The following is a 16,809-nucleotide window of genomic DNA, read 5'->3' on the forward strand; positions in this document are numbered from 1 at the left end:
GAGGCGAGATGTTTAACTGACATCTGACAGTTTGTCTGTTTACTGTCAAATTAAATATACTTAACTTACCTTAGATGTCTAGAGTTACATGCACACCCCTATTCTGATGATATGCTTTTGTGAACAAATGAGGCAGGCAGAGGTGAAGACACATTTATAGAGGTTAAAGCTGAAAGTGAGTAGGGTCAGCACGGGATTGTTGTGGGTGCTGTGGACCATTAACCCCCTGAGAAACTAAATGGCGTGTTGTGTTTTTGGAGAGGTCTAAAGACGTCTTTCTTTCTTTTCTTTTCTCTTTGTTTTGGAGTTCTTGAGGTGCCTGTCTCATGTTTCATGCGTGAAGAGGATATTTGTGGGGTCTAGTTTCTGTTGTTGAAGAAACACACAGATGCTCAAACACAGATGCAAAATGCACACTCAGACACACACAAGCGCGCGCACACACACACACACACACACACAGACACACACACACGCACACACACACACACACACACACACCAAAAACAGTCATGATAAACCATTGAACAAAGATTGCAGGGTTCAATTAACTGCAGTACATATAAAAGTCTGTAGATGGCAGTGTTATTTAAAAAATGTGTTACTTGTACTTCTGACAACGGTTGTATTCATGCACCAACCACACACTTCTGTTTGTACATTAAGCAGGATACATTAGATTCATTAGAGAAAGAGATCCAGATTTATTGTTTATTATCATTCATTAATAATATTTATGGCAGTTTGGAGCACCTGATAATGACAGAAGCCATGATAAAATTGGACAACGTTTTTGTAGTCCCATGCTTTGCAGTAGAGAACTATAAAGAGCATTAGTTCATTTACATTTACATTTAGTCATTTAGCAGACGCTTTTGTCCAAAGCGACGTACAAGGGAGAGAACAGTCAAGCTAAGAGCAATAAAAAAGCATGGTGTAACAATAAATACTACTTTACATGAGAATTAGAAAAACAACAACCTAGAAAAGAGGAAAAAGAAGTGCAGGAATGTAACTGCTGAAGTGCAAGTTAAGCGCTAGTCAGGTGCCAGTTAGGAGGGGAGGTGCTCTCTGAAGAGTTGGGTCTTCAAAAGCTTCTTGAAGGTAGAGAGGGATGCCCCTGCTCTGGTAGTACTAGGCAGTTCGTTCCACCAACGTGGAACTACAAATGAAAATAGTCTGGATTGCCGTGCTTGCACGGACAGCAGTGCCAAACGACGCTCACTAGATGAGCGCAGCGTCCTGGGTGTAACATTTGCCCTTACAAGAGCATTTAGGTAGGTGGGAGCAGAACCAGTAAGCACTCTGTAGGCAAGCATAAGTGACTTGAACTTAATGCGAGCAGCTACTGGCAGCCAGTGGAGCTCGATGAGTAGCGGGGTGACGTGTGCCCTTTTCGGTTGGTTGAACACCAGACGCGCCGCCGCGTTCTGGATCATCTGTAGTGGTTTCACCACGCAAGCCGGCAGGCCCGTTAGGAGGGCGTTGCAGTAGTCAAGGCGGGAGCTCACCAAGGTTTGCACCAGCAGCTGGGTGGCATACTGGGTTAGGTACGGCCTGATTTTGCGGATGTTGTATAGCGCAAAGCGGCACGACCTGGAGACAGAGGCGATGTGGGCCGTGAAGGTCAGTTGGTCATCAATAATGACCCCGAGGTTTCTTGCTGTTTTGGATGGAGCAAGAGATAAAGAGTCAGTATTGATCTTGATGTTGTGGTGGATGACCTGTTTGGCTGGGAAGACCATCAGTTCCGTTTTGGCCAGGTTCAGCTGAAGGTGGTGATTTTTCATCCATGTGGATATATCAGCGAGACAGTCCGAAATCCGCGCCGAGACCGTGGTGTCCTCAGGAGGGAAAGACAGAAACAGTTGAGTATCATCGGCATAACAGTGGTAGGAAAAACCATGCGAGCGGATGATAGGGCCCAACGAGGTGGTGTAAATGGCAAAGAGAAGTGGTCCCATCACCGAGCCTTGGGGCACCCCAGTGGTGAGGCGGTGAGGTACAGACAGCTGGCCTTGCCATGACACGTTGAACGAGCGCCCAGTGAGGTAGGATTCAAACCAGGAGTGCGCATTGCCAGAAATGCCCATACTTGACAGTATGGACAGAAGGATGCGGTGGTTGACTGTATCAAACGCAGCTGATAAGTCAAGCAGGACGAGAGCCGAGGATTGAGCTGCTGCTCTAGCTGTTTTTAAGGCCTCCATTACAGACAACAGGGCTGTTTCGGTGGAGTGACCGCTTTTGAATCCAGACTGGTTCGGATCGAGGAGATTGTTCTTTGACAGGAACTCTGTGACCTGTTTGGAAGCTGCCCTCTCAATGGTTTTAGATAGGAGCGTGAGAAGTGAGACCGGTCGATAGTTTTCCACCTGAGTGGGATCGAGAGACGGCTTCTTGAGCAGCGGCGTTACCCGAGCCACTTTGAAAAGAGAAGGAAATGTTCCAGAATTAAATGAAGCATTAATCACCTGTGTTATTGCCGGTAAGACGGCAGGCAATATGGCTTGAAGGATGTTGGATGGGATGGGGTCCAGTGGGCATGTAGTTGGACGGCTACCTGTTAGGATTTTGGAGACCTCACTCTCGCTGAGAGGGATGAAAGAAGGAAAAGATGAGCTATTGACGGTTGCGCCCTTAGGGGAGGGGGACAGTTGGTCGAACTGTTGCCCGATGGCTGCCACTTTCTCTGTGAAAAAGGAAGCAAAGTTATCAGCAGTGAGGTTAGTAGCTGGGGGGGGAGGAGGAGGGTAGAGCAGAGTTTTGAAGGTGGAGAATAGTTTCCGAGCGTCAGTTGCACCGTTGATTTTGTCATTGAAAAAAGTCTTCTTAGCAGCAGTGATGCTGGATGAGAAGGAGGCCAGCAGTGTCTGGTAGCTTGCAAGATCGTCCAGCGCGGCAGATTTGTGCCACTTTCTCTCAGCCGCTCTGAGATTGGAGCGCTGCGTTCGGAGGGTATCACTCAGCCACGAATGAGACTGGGTAGATCGAGCAGGTCTGGTGGAAAGTGGACACAAGCTGTCCAAGCATGAGCTCAGAGTGGAGCAGAGAGCTTCTGTGGCATCATTGACACCTAGTGAGGAGAAAGTGGATAAAGGTGGAAGAGCAGAAGAAACCAGAGAGGAAAAGTGGGTGGGAGAGAGGTTGCGGAGGTTGCGCCGGAACGAGACCATCGGAGGGGGGACAGAGGGTTGCTCAATGAGCCGAGCATCGAAGCGAATGAAGAAGTGGTCCGAGCAATGCAGAGGGGTTACCGTTAGGTTGTCCGTGGTGCAGTTCTGAGCAAGGATGAGGTCAAGCTCTTTTCCTGCTTTGTGAGTTGGAGGAGTGGGGACCTGTTGTAGGTCGAACGAGTGAACCAGGGTTCGAAAGTCAGCTGAGTTGGGATTGTCTAGGTGGATGTTCATGTCGCCAAGGATGAGTGTTGGACACTCCTGCTCAGGGATGGATGACAGCAGGGTGTCCAGCTCATGGACGAAATCACCCTGTTGTCCTGGTGGACGGTAGATAACAATCACATAATGCAGACATCATCTTATTTTAAATCCTAAAACAAAACAAAAAAGGTCCTGGGCTGGACTTTTGAAATATTGTATTTAGTTGATAGTAAATAAATGCTTACATTGTGTTGCCACAATTTGTACGAGGCACCAAATGTAACACTTCACGTGACTTTTTCACAACATTTTTCTACACCGCTACTTTATTCATGGCTGGCAAATGACTGGTTTGGGTGCATATAACAGAGAATAAAGGCCTACCCCTCACTGAAGAAGACATCCTTTTCCAAGCCACTGCTTTGCTTAAACAGCAGTTATCAAGCTGCATTTTCACTCTCCTGTCTTTCTCCACAAAAGCCAAAAATGTCTCTTCTACAGAGGAAAAATTACTGTCTGGATTATGCATAAATCCTGATTATTACACAGTACTGTTTCATGGTAATTGTAGATCTGGTCTATTATGAGCAGTAATTTCTCTCTTATCCCATTTTCTCCCAGTGCATAGTTGCTAATTATGATCTATACACAATTTCCACATTAGGCTACAAAGGCTAGAAGAGCTCTATAGTATTCAGCATCATTTATAAACAGAGAGAGAGAGAGAGATAAAGAGAGAGAGAGATAAAGAGAGAGAGAGATGTCCCTAACAAAACAGCTTCCAGCACTCACGAACAAAACAATGCACTGATATTAACCCTGGCAAACAAAGTTATATATATATACTCCTGTATGCATGTTTATATATATAGCCTCTAAACATGTATTCAAGGAAAAGATAAACACTACCAATCCACGAAAAAATGTCTGTTTACTACCAGGAATAGCATCTCCCTCTCCATAGGAGTTACACAGTTCCATAATCACATTGCTATCAATGGAGCTAAAAAGACAGACGCAGAGTGATTAAAAAAGTATGGAGTCAAAAAAAGTTAGGGTTCCACTTTCTCCCTCAATTTTTTTTTACCTCCCTCCGGTACTCGGGGGTCAGACCATGGTGGAATTTTGTGCAGCAGCCCAGGGAGAGCTCATTACTGATCAGGTCACGGTGCAATCATAAACAGGGGGAGAGGGGGTGACGGCGATAGGCTGACCTTCCCTTGGCTCTCCGATAGCTTATGTCTTGCCAAGAGAGAATGAGCAGGACTGGTGTGTGTACATGCGTGTGTATGTATGTATGTGTGTGCCTGTGCAAGTTTGTGTATGTGTGTGTGTTCATATGTTTGTGTGTGTCTGTATGTTCATGCATGTTTGAGAGTGTGTGTGTGTGTATGTGTTTGTGGTGTGTGTGGGGTGAGGGGGGGGGGCTTATCCGTGTGTCTGAGGAGGAATGTCAGCTTTAATGAAGTCTGTTTCCATGTCTGCACTGCTAAAGGCTCTGGACAGGCCGGAGATGTGCACCTACAGGTCAGAGATGAGGGGCCAGCAATGCCTCCTGTGCCAGGTTGGGATCGTTATTAAATCAGTCAGGGAAATAAGATCAACCAGGCAGAAATAGAAAAGAAAAGGCCTGAACAAAACAGTGAGCTTGCCAATGTTTTCTACAGTCCAGTGCTTATGTAAAGCTATGTAACTGAGTAGAATTTGCTGAATATATCAGTGTTGTTGTTGTTTATTCAAAGTTTACTTATAAACACAAAACTACACACACACACACACACACACACACACACACACACACACACACACACACACACACACACACTTTTCCTTCACATAGAATGAACCCATTTTCGAGAAGGGGTTAAGACAAGATTTACATCATTCATAGCCAGACATCAACAATAGGAAATATTTAACCTGGTGAGTTCCTTTATTAAATCCCCCCCGGTCCCTGGAGAGAAAGTCCAGTGAAATATGGTTAATCTTTAAAAGTTGTGTCAGTGTGGTGACTGATTGAATGGGCCAAATGGCACCGCTCACCTGTGGATTTATCACCCTTTTGAAGACATAAATAAAATACAAAATAAAAAAAACACTCAATGGTTACTGAGTGGAGGCACAGTTAGGGGCTTGCTTTAATCTACGCGGGCATCAGCTGCACCGCTGCTGGGGGAAAGAGCGCCTGGTGCTCTGGGGCTAACTGAGGGAGACGGTGGACCCAGCAGAGTTAGTGTTCCCGTGAGGACAGGGGGAACCAGCCACCAGCAATTAATGTCAATCAGTGAACTGAGAGAGCCAGTAGCATTTGCTTACTGCTGCATGTTTTTCCGGACCACAGTATGACGGTCTCGGTTTTGCATTAATGCTTCATGATGCTATTATTCAAAATGATGTTTTTCATTTTCCGGAGTCAGTAGAATTTTTTAATGGAGCCAACTGAAATGGCATGTACTGAATAATGTGATGACATATTTTCCTTGTTTGGGAACAGATTTACTACAGGCCAGCATTGCAGTATATTTTTATTCATTAGACTACAATTTACATGAAATATCAAAAACTCCCATTTGTCCTGTTATTTTTGTCTACTCTACCATGCCAGGACAGTGATGGTGTTGTCTGCCCAGTTCTTGGGGCAGCCAAGGTGAAGCACTTAAATGTGTTAATCTTCACAGCTGAAACTTGTGATTTCTTTAGCAAATAGGTAGCTAACGTTTGTTTTCTCTCCTGGTTTATCTCTACTTTAACTCATATAAATAGGCTACAATAGGTCTAGGCCTGAACACTGACAATGTTTTATTCCCTGAGGGAAACATGTTGCTTTTATAGCCCTGCCATTGTTCGGAGGTGTCTGTACACCACAGGAAGGGAAATAAAACCACAAATAAGGAAATACCCAAGAGTCACCAAGTCTAAGAGTACCCTAATTTGGCCATCCTGGCTAGCTATTTCCCAGGGTAAACGGGGTGCACGTTATAACCATAAATCTTTCCATTAATCCGCTTCTTTTTGTAGCCTACTTCAAGAGGTTAGTATCAGTGATCCTGCAGAGACCTGGTGGTTTACAGAACAAAGCCACGGCAGACTTGATGAAGCGCATCACCAAGGCTTGAACCAAAGGAATCTCTTGCAGTTAGTGACAACACTAGTAAAAAAAATTGACGAGATTTCTACTATAAGATAAGAACGCCCCTGAACTGAAAGCTTCAATATCATTCAAGATATTGATTCGACCAGTGCCGTGGTCACTTACCATGTAAGATGTTTCATTAATCGCACATTTCAATTGATAGTATACATTTAAATTATGTTAACTGAGAGTTTTATGTAGCTGCCGTCGTCATGGCAATGCCATGTGAATAATATTGAAAAGATTAGGGGAGGCTTTTGTTTAGAGGATTGTTGTTGGAGCGCCGGTGAACCACTGCAGAAGTGTTTGGAATGGTACAGCCCACATGCTTCGATCCGAGAGCACTTCTCCAAGGCTGAAGTGAAGTATCAAACCAGAGCTCATTCGAGAGAGGAGAGCAGTCCGTGTGCTGTTGGGAATCATGGCGAGAAGGCTGCGACTTCGCTGCCACAGGAGTAATATCACACTTTGTGGACTACAAGCAATTGTCTCTCTTCTTTTTTATTGGGTTGCAGGTAAGACTTTTGTCTCAGTCAATCATACCGTTCATTCATTCATTTTGTAAATAGTTATCTGGATCACTGTCCTTTATATCATGCTGAGTTCTTGTGGCTAGCTATCCCAAGTTAGCTAAGTTGTCTGTAAGCAGAGTTGGTCATAGAGGCATGGCTTCTAGTGAATAGGGAGCCGCCGCCTCTATCACAGCATGGGTGTACCAAGTTATCGCTAACTTAGCTAACCTGGTTTACCAGCACCGTCCCAGGTCGATACGTTAGCTAGCTACAATCTGAAACAGCACTGTTAACGTTAGCTGTCCAATGTATTTGCAAATGAAACACTACATTCAGCTATTGGTGTGACTGACACAGTTGTTTGAGACTGAACGTGAGTTTAAAACAGGATTGTATGAAATTAAATTTTTCCCGAAACATTAACGTTGAAAACTTTACGCTACAACTAACATTAGGTTAAGTTACCTAGCCATCTGAACTTACGATAGGAAAATAACGATTTAAAAATGCACTCACTGACGTTAAATAGCAACTTGCTAACCTCAGTATCGATACAATGACATTTGACGTTATTATCTTTTCGTAACGGGACAGCTACCTGGTGTTAACCGACTAACGTTTCATTCGCTCATTTCACTCAGTGGACTCTCTTTGTCTTGGACAAGTGATTCCAAGCAGACACTAAATGATTTGCAAAGATATTTGTTAGCGACTTTGGTGCGAAGCCCTATGCCCGCTTCTAGAAGTCGAAGTTAACGGTAAAGTTACTCCGGTGTTGTGTTTCTGACCCGCACTGGATTCGGGCTCCTCAACTCGGCACGGTCTCGTCATCGCAAGCTGAAGGTGCTTATGTTAGCTTGAGAGTATGTGATTCAGTCAGCACCCTTTGCGAATTTAACGTTAATCATTTGATTTATGGCGTATTATTTTTCATTTGATACTTGCCAAGTTGAAAACAGTCATGTGAAACCCCCTTTTATATTTAGATTGTGAAAGTCTAGATGTGTGGGGTCGGAGTAGAAAACTATTGAGTTATTGGGCAATAACATTGTGTTGTGGTTCAGTGACCATCCTCAAGGTATTTAGTTTAAAATGAATGTAAACCTTGACGAAAATGTGTACACTGGTGGTCCTTGAGGCTTTTACGTTTCAGGTCAAATAAGCCTACATTGATGCGTAGTGTACTTGGTGTTTCTATAATATTTTGTATTATGTTATAATTAATTTGGTTTTTAGCGTTTCACTATGTAACCGCATAATCTCTGAATGTGGTTCACGCTTTGCACCTGACGACCTGTATACGTTCACCTCCTCTTCATCCTTCTCATCGGCGAACACTCATCAGCAGAAAAAAGTTTAGATTCGCACTGGATTTGAACTTCAGTCACCTGTGGTTTGCCATAGCCAGCTGTGCTGAGCTCAAAGCCGGGGATGTTCCACCACTGGCCAAGAGTTGCTTGAGAAGTTTCCAGCATGACTGTTTATCATTGTAACTCTATGGTGACACGCTGTACAGCTGCTTAGTTTGACAACAGCAGCTTTATAGTTCTCAGGATCCTCTCATCTATCACTCAAAATCTTCACGTGGAGATTAAAATGATGCAACATTTCACCCGAAAAGGAAAGCTACCGACCAAGAGGTAGAAGCTAACTTGAAAAATGACGGGGAGAGTTTACATAAATGTGTGTGTCTCTCTGTGTGTGTACATGTGTGTGTGTGCACTTGGGGGTGGGGGTAGTGGAAACATTTCAGGCAAAGAAAGGAGGGTACATTCTCTGAGGGCTGGGTGTGTGTTGGAAGCGGGGGAGAAAATTAAGACATATTTCACCTAAAGGGGGGGGGGGGGGGGGTTCGAGAGAGGGTGGGGGGGTACAAGAGGCGCTGCAGCCAGCCTACGAGTCTGGAGGTAGGGTGTTGACCTGCCGCTGGGCCTCGCGCCAGAGCACCTTCAGAGCAGAGCAGAGGCCTGCCGTCACAAACACACCAGCTGCAGAGAAGCCCTTATGCCTGGACGCAAGGCAAGGCAATCGTATTTGTATTCCAGTTCAGATCAAGATAAAGATATACTGTAGTGTCCACATAGGGAAACTGAACAAGGTTAGCTGGATTACATGATCATGAATCCTATTTGTGTAGATAAATACATCATGTACTGAGTAAATCAGTAAGACCAAAGTGATGTTAACGCCGGAGCAACTCTTAGAATTGATGCAACTCATAGACCAATACAAAAAAAAACGAATACTACTCATAAGCAGTACAATATACATTGGTAATTCAAAATTATTCATTCAAGCCGTATTCATTACAAATGAGCGGATCAAAGAACATCGAAAAATAAGAGATTTACAAAAAAGGTAAAACATTAGTTCATAGCAAGGAGCCTGGCCTCACTCACAAATGAGTACCATAAAGTCAGCCAGCCCTGGACAAGAGGGGATATGTGCCCTCAGTTTTAGTCTGACCTAGAAGCTGCCAGAGAGCTCTAATACAGACGTTAATGAGTTATTATAGGCTAATAAGCTGCTTTTAAGTTTCACCGGTATGACAAACTTGAGGTCAGTTAAGGACGCTTGAGGAAAACACTCTTTGTCTTGCGAGACTATAAACAGGAGCTCTCGTAAGCGGGAAATGCCCTTTGCTCTTGTCCTCGGCACAATAAAAGCCTGGGTCATGATCTAGACTCATAAACAGTTGTGTGTGCTTAACATGATGTATTTTACAGTAGGATACAGCAGGAGGATTTAGCCATTTCTACAGTAGGATAAAGCACAGGATTTAGCCGAGCTGAGCGTTTGTGCTTCAGTCACTTTATTTTAGTGGCTCTTAACCACAGACTTTGGTAGCAGAGCTTGGAGCTTTGCAGAGCAGGCCGATGAGCTTGGATCGGGGTCTGTTTGATAGGCTCCATCCTGTGCCACTGCAGCTCCAAAGCCCCAGGCTGGTGGTTGAGGAGGGGATAAAAGGGGGGGACCCAGGCCTGTGAGGTCTGTAATTGAGTGGCGTCGCATTTTTTCGTGGCTTTACTTTTCTGGAGGGATGGCGGTGGCAGTGTGATTTCTACCATATGAATAAATAAACGTGCAGCCGTCGCCTCAATTACAGCCCTATAGTACAAATGAAAGTTACAAAAAAAGGCTCGGAATGAGGACGAGTGACTGCCACATAGTTGTACAAGGCACTCGCCCATTTTAGATGTTTTATGGCAGATTTGAGAATGTTCTGTGTTTCCTGGTGACACTTTCAAATCTGAGGTCCCCACCAGTCTTTTGAGTTCAGATGACTTGATTTAATTTGGATTTGCCTGCAAAGCCCGTGGCTCTCTCTCTGTGTCTCTCTCAGCGCCGTCCGTCCGTGGCATGGCCGTGTGCAGCTGCCGTCTCCATCTAATCGTTTCCCTCTTGATCTCTAATCCCCCTCCTTTTGTGGTGGCGGCTGGCAAGTGGAGGGAAAAAAAATCTCCCAATCTTGTTAAAAGGGCCCGTCTTAGGAGGATGTCCCATGAACATGAGCAGTGCAGGCGACTTTGTTGTGGGGCGCTGGTGTGCACAGCCAGCCTGGCCAGCAGCGTGGCCACAGAGCCACCCCATGCAACCCCACCCTGGCCCAGCCCCATGCCCAAGTTGAGAGAGGATGCGGGTGGTGGGGGGGGGTGGAACAAAAAACACCCCCCTCCCTTGTTAATCTACCATTTCTTTTGGACACATTTTCATAATGCATGTTAGTTATTGCCTAATTATTAAGAAGTTACATAAGCCATCCCCCTTGGGTTTTTTTTTTTTTTTTCAACAACCACCCAAACCAATCCACCCACCCATCCAGATGTTACAGCTGTAAGTAGCCAGGCCTCCCCTCCCCCCCAGGTCGGCATGTCATGGGCCTGCAGACGCAACCTCTGGTGCCCAGGTCTCCGGAAGTGTGCTTGCCTGCTTGCCTACCTGCGTGCCTACCTGCGTGCCTGCACTGCGGTCGCCACTCTGTAATGGAGATGAAAAAAACACAACAGCAGCAGTGACACTAACGAATAAAGAAAGAGAGAGAGAGGAGAGAGAGTAAATAGCAGCAGCAGCAGCAGCAGCAGCAGCAGCAGCAGCGTGACACAGCATCCCCTGAGCTCCTCAGAGGAGTCTGTGCTGGGCTTGATTTGCCTTTGCTGGTCTGAATGCTGCTGAAAGCACGTAGCTTGTAGCCAGAGAGCAGTTTTGGCTCTGAAGCATTTGTTTATGGAGAGTCATAGCCAGGGCTGTGCCAGAGCTTGAGGTAGTGTAGTCGGCGGGCCGCGCCGGGCCGGTCCCTGCAGATGGATGTTGCTCTCACACACTAATTAGGGGGTTTCTGTTCTCCCTCGCCCTGTCATCATGTAGGAGTAGTTTTCTTCTATGTGCACGTTTGAAATCAAGCGTCTATGAAGGATGTAGTATCGTATTAAGCACCTCTTATTGAGCTGTAGTGATAAACAATCTGTAGTGGACCCAGTTGGAAACACGTACACAATCGCTGTTTGCTGTGAATAATTAGGGGTAATGTAATTGTGTTATATGATGATGATGTTTAGGTTACATACAAACAGACAGTGTTCCTTGCAGCTGTCATTTCAATACCAACAGTCTGGTATGCCGACATGCTGATCTGAAAGTCATCTAAACATGATTTAGGTTTGTTGTTCCTAATAACATGTACTTATTAGTTTTATTCCTTTGTTTACTGTATCTGTTGTTGTTGTTGTTGTGTAGATGAAGAAACTGACACTGTCATTTCATCTTTGGTAGATCAAACTGAAAAGAAAAAAGTCAAAGCAAGACAGAATAAAGCCAAGAATGTTTATAGTGCAGCACAATACAACTAGTCAGCTTTTTGTTTTCTCATTTTTTACTTGAGGTAGCATAAAGTTGTGTTTAATTAGATACAGCAGTAGGCTACACGAACACTTTCCTGGCTCTCCCCCATCTTGTCTGCATCTTCTTATGCTCCGAACAGGTACAAAGGGTTACCTCAAAATTGTTTCCAGATAAGACTAAGCTGATGGCCAACTGCTTATGATCTAATGAACCAGGCCTGTGAACGTTTATGCAGAATGACTAACTAGCCCCTGTGCTGGCCATCACGTTGTGGTCATGTGCTCATTTTTCCATCCAATGATCTCAGCACCTACATTACCTGATGTGGGGTGTGTGTGTGTGTGTGTGTGTGTGTGTGTGTGTGTGTGTGTGTGTGTGTGTGTTGGAGGGGGGGTAGAAGGTTTGCGTGTGGCACAGGACAGGATGTGCCAAGTCAGCATAGCTCTTCCCCAGGAGAGGAGCTACCGTGGATTATGGAAAACATGTGGGGCGCTCAACGTTGCGTTTGGCTGTTTCTGTATCTCACTCCCCCACCCCCACCCCCCTCCGACAACATCTCCCTTTCTTCTCCATGGTCTCCAGCAGCACAATTGTTTAGGCAGCAGAAACCCTTTGTACCTTTACATGTGTGTGTGTGTCATGTGTGTGTTTTGTAGTATGTCTGTGGACTGGGATGGGAGAGGTTGGGTTTGCACATATGTCAGCAAGAAGTGATGGAGGTCACCGTTTAATGTCTTTCTGTTGATCTCTGCTTACGCTTGAGACATCCTGCCTCCCGCTCTGCTGGCAGCCTTCTGACAAAGACACCAGCTTTATCCTTCTGTGACTCAGCATTTCAGCTTCTCTCTCTCACTCTCTCTCACCCTCTCTCTCTTTCTACCTTCCCCTCCCTCTCTTCCTCACTCCCTCCATCCCTTGCTCTCTTGCCCGCCACCCCTCTTTGATATTAGCTCATTAAAAACATTTCTCCATCACTTGATGAGAGTTTCCGGGCGTGAAATTACACCAGTGAAAGCGGGAGGTAGGCTCATTTAGATTCGCTCAGGGCCAAAAATCTGTGCAAGGCTGAACTCTCGCCTTATCACGTCCAGATTGGTCCATCCATTACTGTGCAGGAAGTAATGGTGAAAAATAATGTTATAATGCGAGTCTGTAATGGAGTGTTATAAAGATATGGCCATTTGGTGCAGGGCGCTGGTGATAAGTTCAGAGTGCTAAGTGCTGTTGTGTTTGACATTGGCCCCTTCAAATGAAGACACCAGAGGCACAAACCAGTGTCTTTCCACGGTTACCTGCTATGTGATAGTGCTGCGAAGACAGAGGTTGGTCTGTTACTAGAGCATATGGAGGGACATTGCAGGACTTACTGACTGCAAAATCTTTGAGTTAATACAATGGCTTGTTCCACAGAAAAGTGGAATGGAACTGATGGGCTTTCAGGAGAAAAGACGACCTTGTATACTGTAGATTTTACCATAATCCACGACTGACATTTCAACAAGTTGTCCACAAAAGCTTACTCTTGTCATAAAACGCTGAGGTTGCATCTTACTCTGAGCGAAGACTTCCTGTATGGAAACATTTTTCTTTACCTCAGCATATAAGCTGGCCCCAGTAGACCCCCAATACAGACCCCAAATTTGTAATGCGGATGTGTCTTGGTTAAAGTTCTACGAGAGATCTTCGTGACTTAGTTACAGTGTAATACCTGGGATTCTTTAAATGGTACTATTTGTACTAGGTAATGTTTAACAGTAACAAAGCCAAGCTAGGTAGGAGACTCTTCAAGTTCATCCTTGCACAGCCAATCAGAGTCAGTTGTTTAGCTCACTTTTTGGCTCTTTTTACATCAAGTGTCTAACTGTTGAGCGAGATGTATTCAGTTTGTTTAAGAACCCTCTCACCAATCCCCAATATAAACCCTCCCAACTCCAACCCCCACCCCTGCCCCTCCCCCCCACATAAAGGCACTTGAGCCCCTCTTGAAAAAACACAGTCCCAATAAACTCCACAGAGACTGCACTGCATCCGTGCCCATAGGCCCTGTCTCCAGCCCCAGAGGGCAACAAAGAGCCCTCTTGTTTCGGTCCCGCTCGTCCTCTCTGTCTTTGTTAGTTGCCCTGAAAGTTTTTAACAAGGGGCTAGCGAGAGGGAGGGCTGGGATGGATGGGGTGATTTGGGACTTGGTTGGGTAGAGAGTCAGAGGGCTAGTATGTGTTTCCACAAGACCCTGCACAGGGGAGGCTCTGTTGAACCCAAGGCGAGTCCCCCCCACACACCCCCCGTGATCACTCTCGGACGAACCCCGGGATGAGTTCATCGAGGAAGTATGCAGGGGTGATGGGGAGGTGACCTGTTTGAGCTGCCTGCAAGGTTGACCACGGTGACATAGCACCAGTGTTATGTCATCGAGAATGTCACGGTAGACAGGACAAGGGGACCTTCATGAACCCTCAGAGAGAGAGAGAGATATCTGAGCCAAGTCAGCTGTTCGATTTTGGTTTGACCGCAGAGGACAGTACTCCCTAATCAAATCTGTGTCTTTCAGTACTTGCAGCTTATACATAGGGTTATTCATACAATGCCTTTATCTCATTTCTTTGGCCTTGATACTTCTCATTGCCTTAAGGGAGGTTGAACTACACCTATTGCTTACTTGACTGTTGAACATTGAGTGTGTTTTACTGAGCAATTGCAACAATTGCAGGCCATGTGGTTGTCTTCGAAACTCAAAGAAATGATGATGCTCTTTCCATGCTGAAACCCTGCACCTCAGACAGCTACGTGTCACAGATGATGTCAGGCGTTAGGTACGGCCAAGCGGCTCGTCCCCCCAGACCGGGAACAGTTGATTTGGCTTGCCCAGAGCGGTCCCTCCTGCCCATGCAGTATGAGCAAAACAGCAGCCACGGGTCCAAAGGGAGCTTGCTCCGACCACCATATCCTCTGCCAACAGTTTTCCTTTTCCATCCCTCCTGACCTCAGTATCTGCACAATTCATCTCCTGATCTTGTCAGCCAGCCCGAAGCGTCGCTTCGAGAAGTAGGCTACCGACTGCAGGTGTGCCTAGAATAACAGTGTGAGTCTTTTGGTAACACAACTGAGATCAGCGGTAACAACAGGCCCGTTTCTAAAGCCAGCCCGGCCTCATATGCTTGGTTGCGGCATGTTGTTTGGAGGTCAGGGAATGGACCACACAGTGCATGAGAAGTCTCTGATCCATCCAGACTGACTGTACAGCTTCAAAGGAACAGTAATGAGGTGGCTGGACCATTGCATGTCAACTTCCTGCCTCTTGAATGGACCTTCTCTTTGTTTTGGCGACATGTCGCTTTCGCCTGGTCTGTGTGTTTCACGTGAGCCGTGACGCTGTTTTCACATAACTGCGCCCGTTAAAGGCTAATCATCACTGCTAACGAGCGGCTTAGAGACGACTCGCAGCGCTCCTTGTTGCCTTCGGTTTATGGCTGGCTTGCGCTGCCAAAGGTGGGAGGAGTCGGGTTACGAGTCCCTCTCGTGACAAACAGGCTTGACAGTCAGTTTGGCAGCCCAGGCGTTTATTTTTTGCCCTGACCCAGGATTGTGTTTTTGGACGTGCTCAAGGAAAGAGACCGAAGCAAAACAGCCCATCACTATGTATAGTGCGAGAAAGGAATGCTGCGCTCTTAATTGCCCGTCCGCACTCAGCAACAGGGGCAGGAGGATTGCAGGAGATGCAGGATAAACAAGGACTGAGTAAGGTGACGTGTGCGATCTGTCAGGTAGGGAGTAGTCAGGCATTAGTGACGCAGACACAGAGATATATATATATATAAACCTCCACACACATCTGGATTCAACCACATAGGCCTGTGTGCACATCAGCCATATGCTTGCACACAAGCACACATATGGATATATAATTCCCACACTCCACATGATCTGAAAACACACACACACACACACACACGCATTTACACATTTACTCATGCATTTACTCATGCATACATATGCACACCACGTGCTCGGACACACACACACACACAAACTCACACACACACACACACACACACACAAACACATACACTCACTCGGAGACAAACCCTCACCCTCCCGGAGAGGTGGGTCTCTCTGTCCAGACACAAACATTTGTCCAGTGTGTGTCTGTTCAGTTGGCTGCTCCAGGGCCCCTGTGGGAGTGGAGGGAGAGAGGTGGGGGGAGAGAACAAAAGGGAAAGAAAACTCCAAGTGGGTGGCACTGTATATCACAACAGATTACGCCCCTAATCTGCCCATTTAAAAGAAGGACCCGAAGACTCGGAGGGGAGTGGCGGGAAAGCAAACTCTTTCTAAACCACGAGAATGCTGGGAAAACAGCCACGGCGACCCAAAACTGTAGCATTTGTTCAGCTCAGTAACACACACAGTCCAGAATGCTGTCCTTTGTTTCATTCTCCTTTTTTTCTTTTTTTTTCTTTTCTTCTTTTGTTTGCCTCCTTTCCCGCTTGTTTGGGTGTGTTTAGTGTTTTTCCACTGATGGTATTGATTGAAATAAAAGACCCCCTCAAAGAAATCTCTAGAAGATTCCTCCTCTTGAATGGCTCTTGAGGCTTTCCCTCTCTCTTTCTCTTTCAAGGCAACTCCATATCAGTTTCCTTCCTGCCTGGCCTCAAATGCTGCTCTGTCATTTTGACATTTTTTAAAACAAATTATAGCATTCAGTTTTGTGCCACAAAACTTCATGGAGGTCTCGATTGACCCAATTTGATGCAGTGGCAGAGGTGTGGTAGATAGAAGATGGGGTGTTTGCCTGTTGGCGTTTAACAAGCTGTAGTGGCAGATTCCACACGTATCAGGCACATAGTTGTCAGGGCGCTCTGCTGTGGTGGGCAAGAGAGAGGGCATTTAAAGTCACAGCACAGCCTCTCAGCAGTTCATTTATCCTGCTTACACTGTACCCACCCAG

The 16,809-nt window shown here is 45.9% G+C and overlaps 1 protein-coding gene across 1 annotated transcript in view; it reads left to right on the plus strand.

Moving 5' to 3' along the window:
• The first annotated feature begins 6,437 nt into the window (after positions 1-6,437).
• Positions 6,438-16,809, plus strand: part of LOC105910131 (nectin-3-like protein) — a 48,098-nt gene continuing 37,726 nt past the window's right edge. Inside the window, exon 1 of the mRNA XM_012838818.3 lies at positions 6,438-7,028. Within this exon, the coding sequence (XP_012694272.2) occupies positions 6,935-7,028 (94 nt within the window). The 5' untranslated portion in view covers positions 6,438-6,934. The remainder of the gene's footprint in view (positions 7,029-16,809) is intronic.

This window comes from Clupea harengus, chromosome 9 (assembly GCF_900700415.2).
Source record: "Clupea harengus chromosome 9, Ch_v2.0.2, whole genome shotgun sequence".
NCBI classification, from domain to species: domain Eukaryota; kingdom Metazoa; phylum Chordata; class Actinopteri; order Clupeiformes; family Clupeidae; genus Clupea; species Clupea harengus.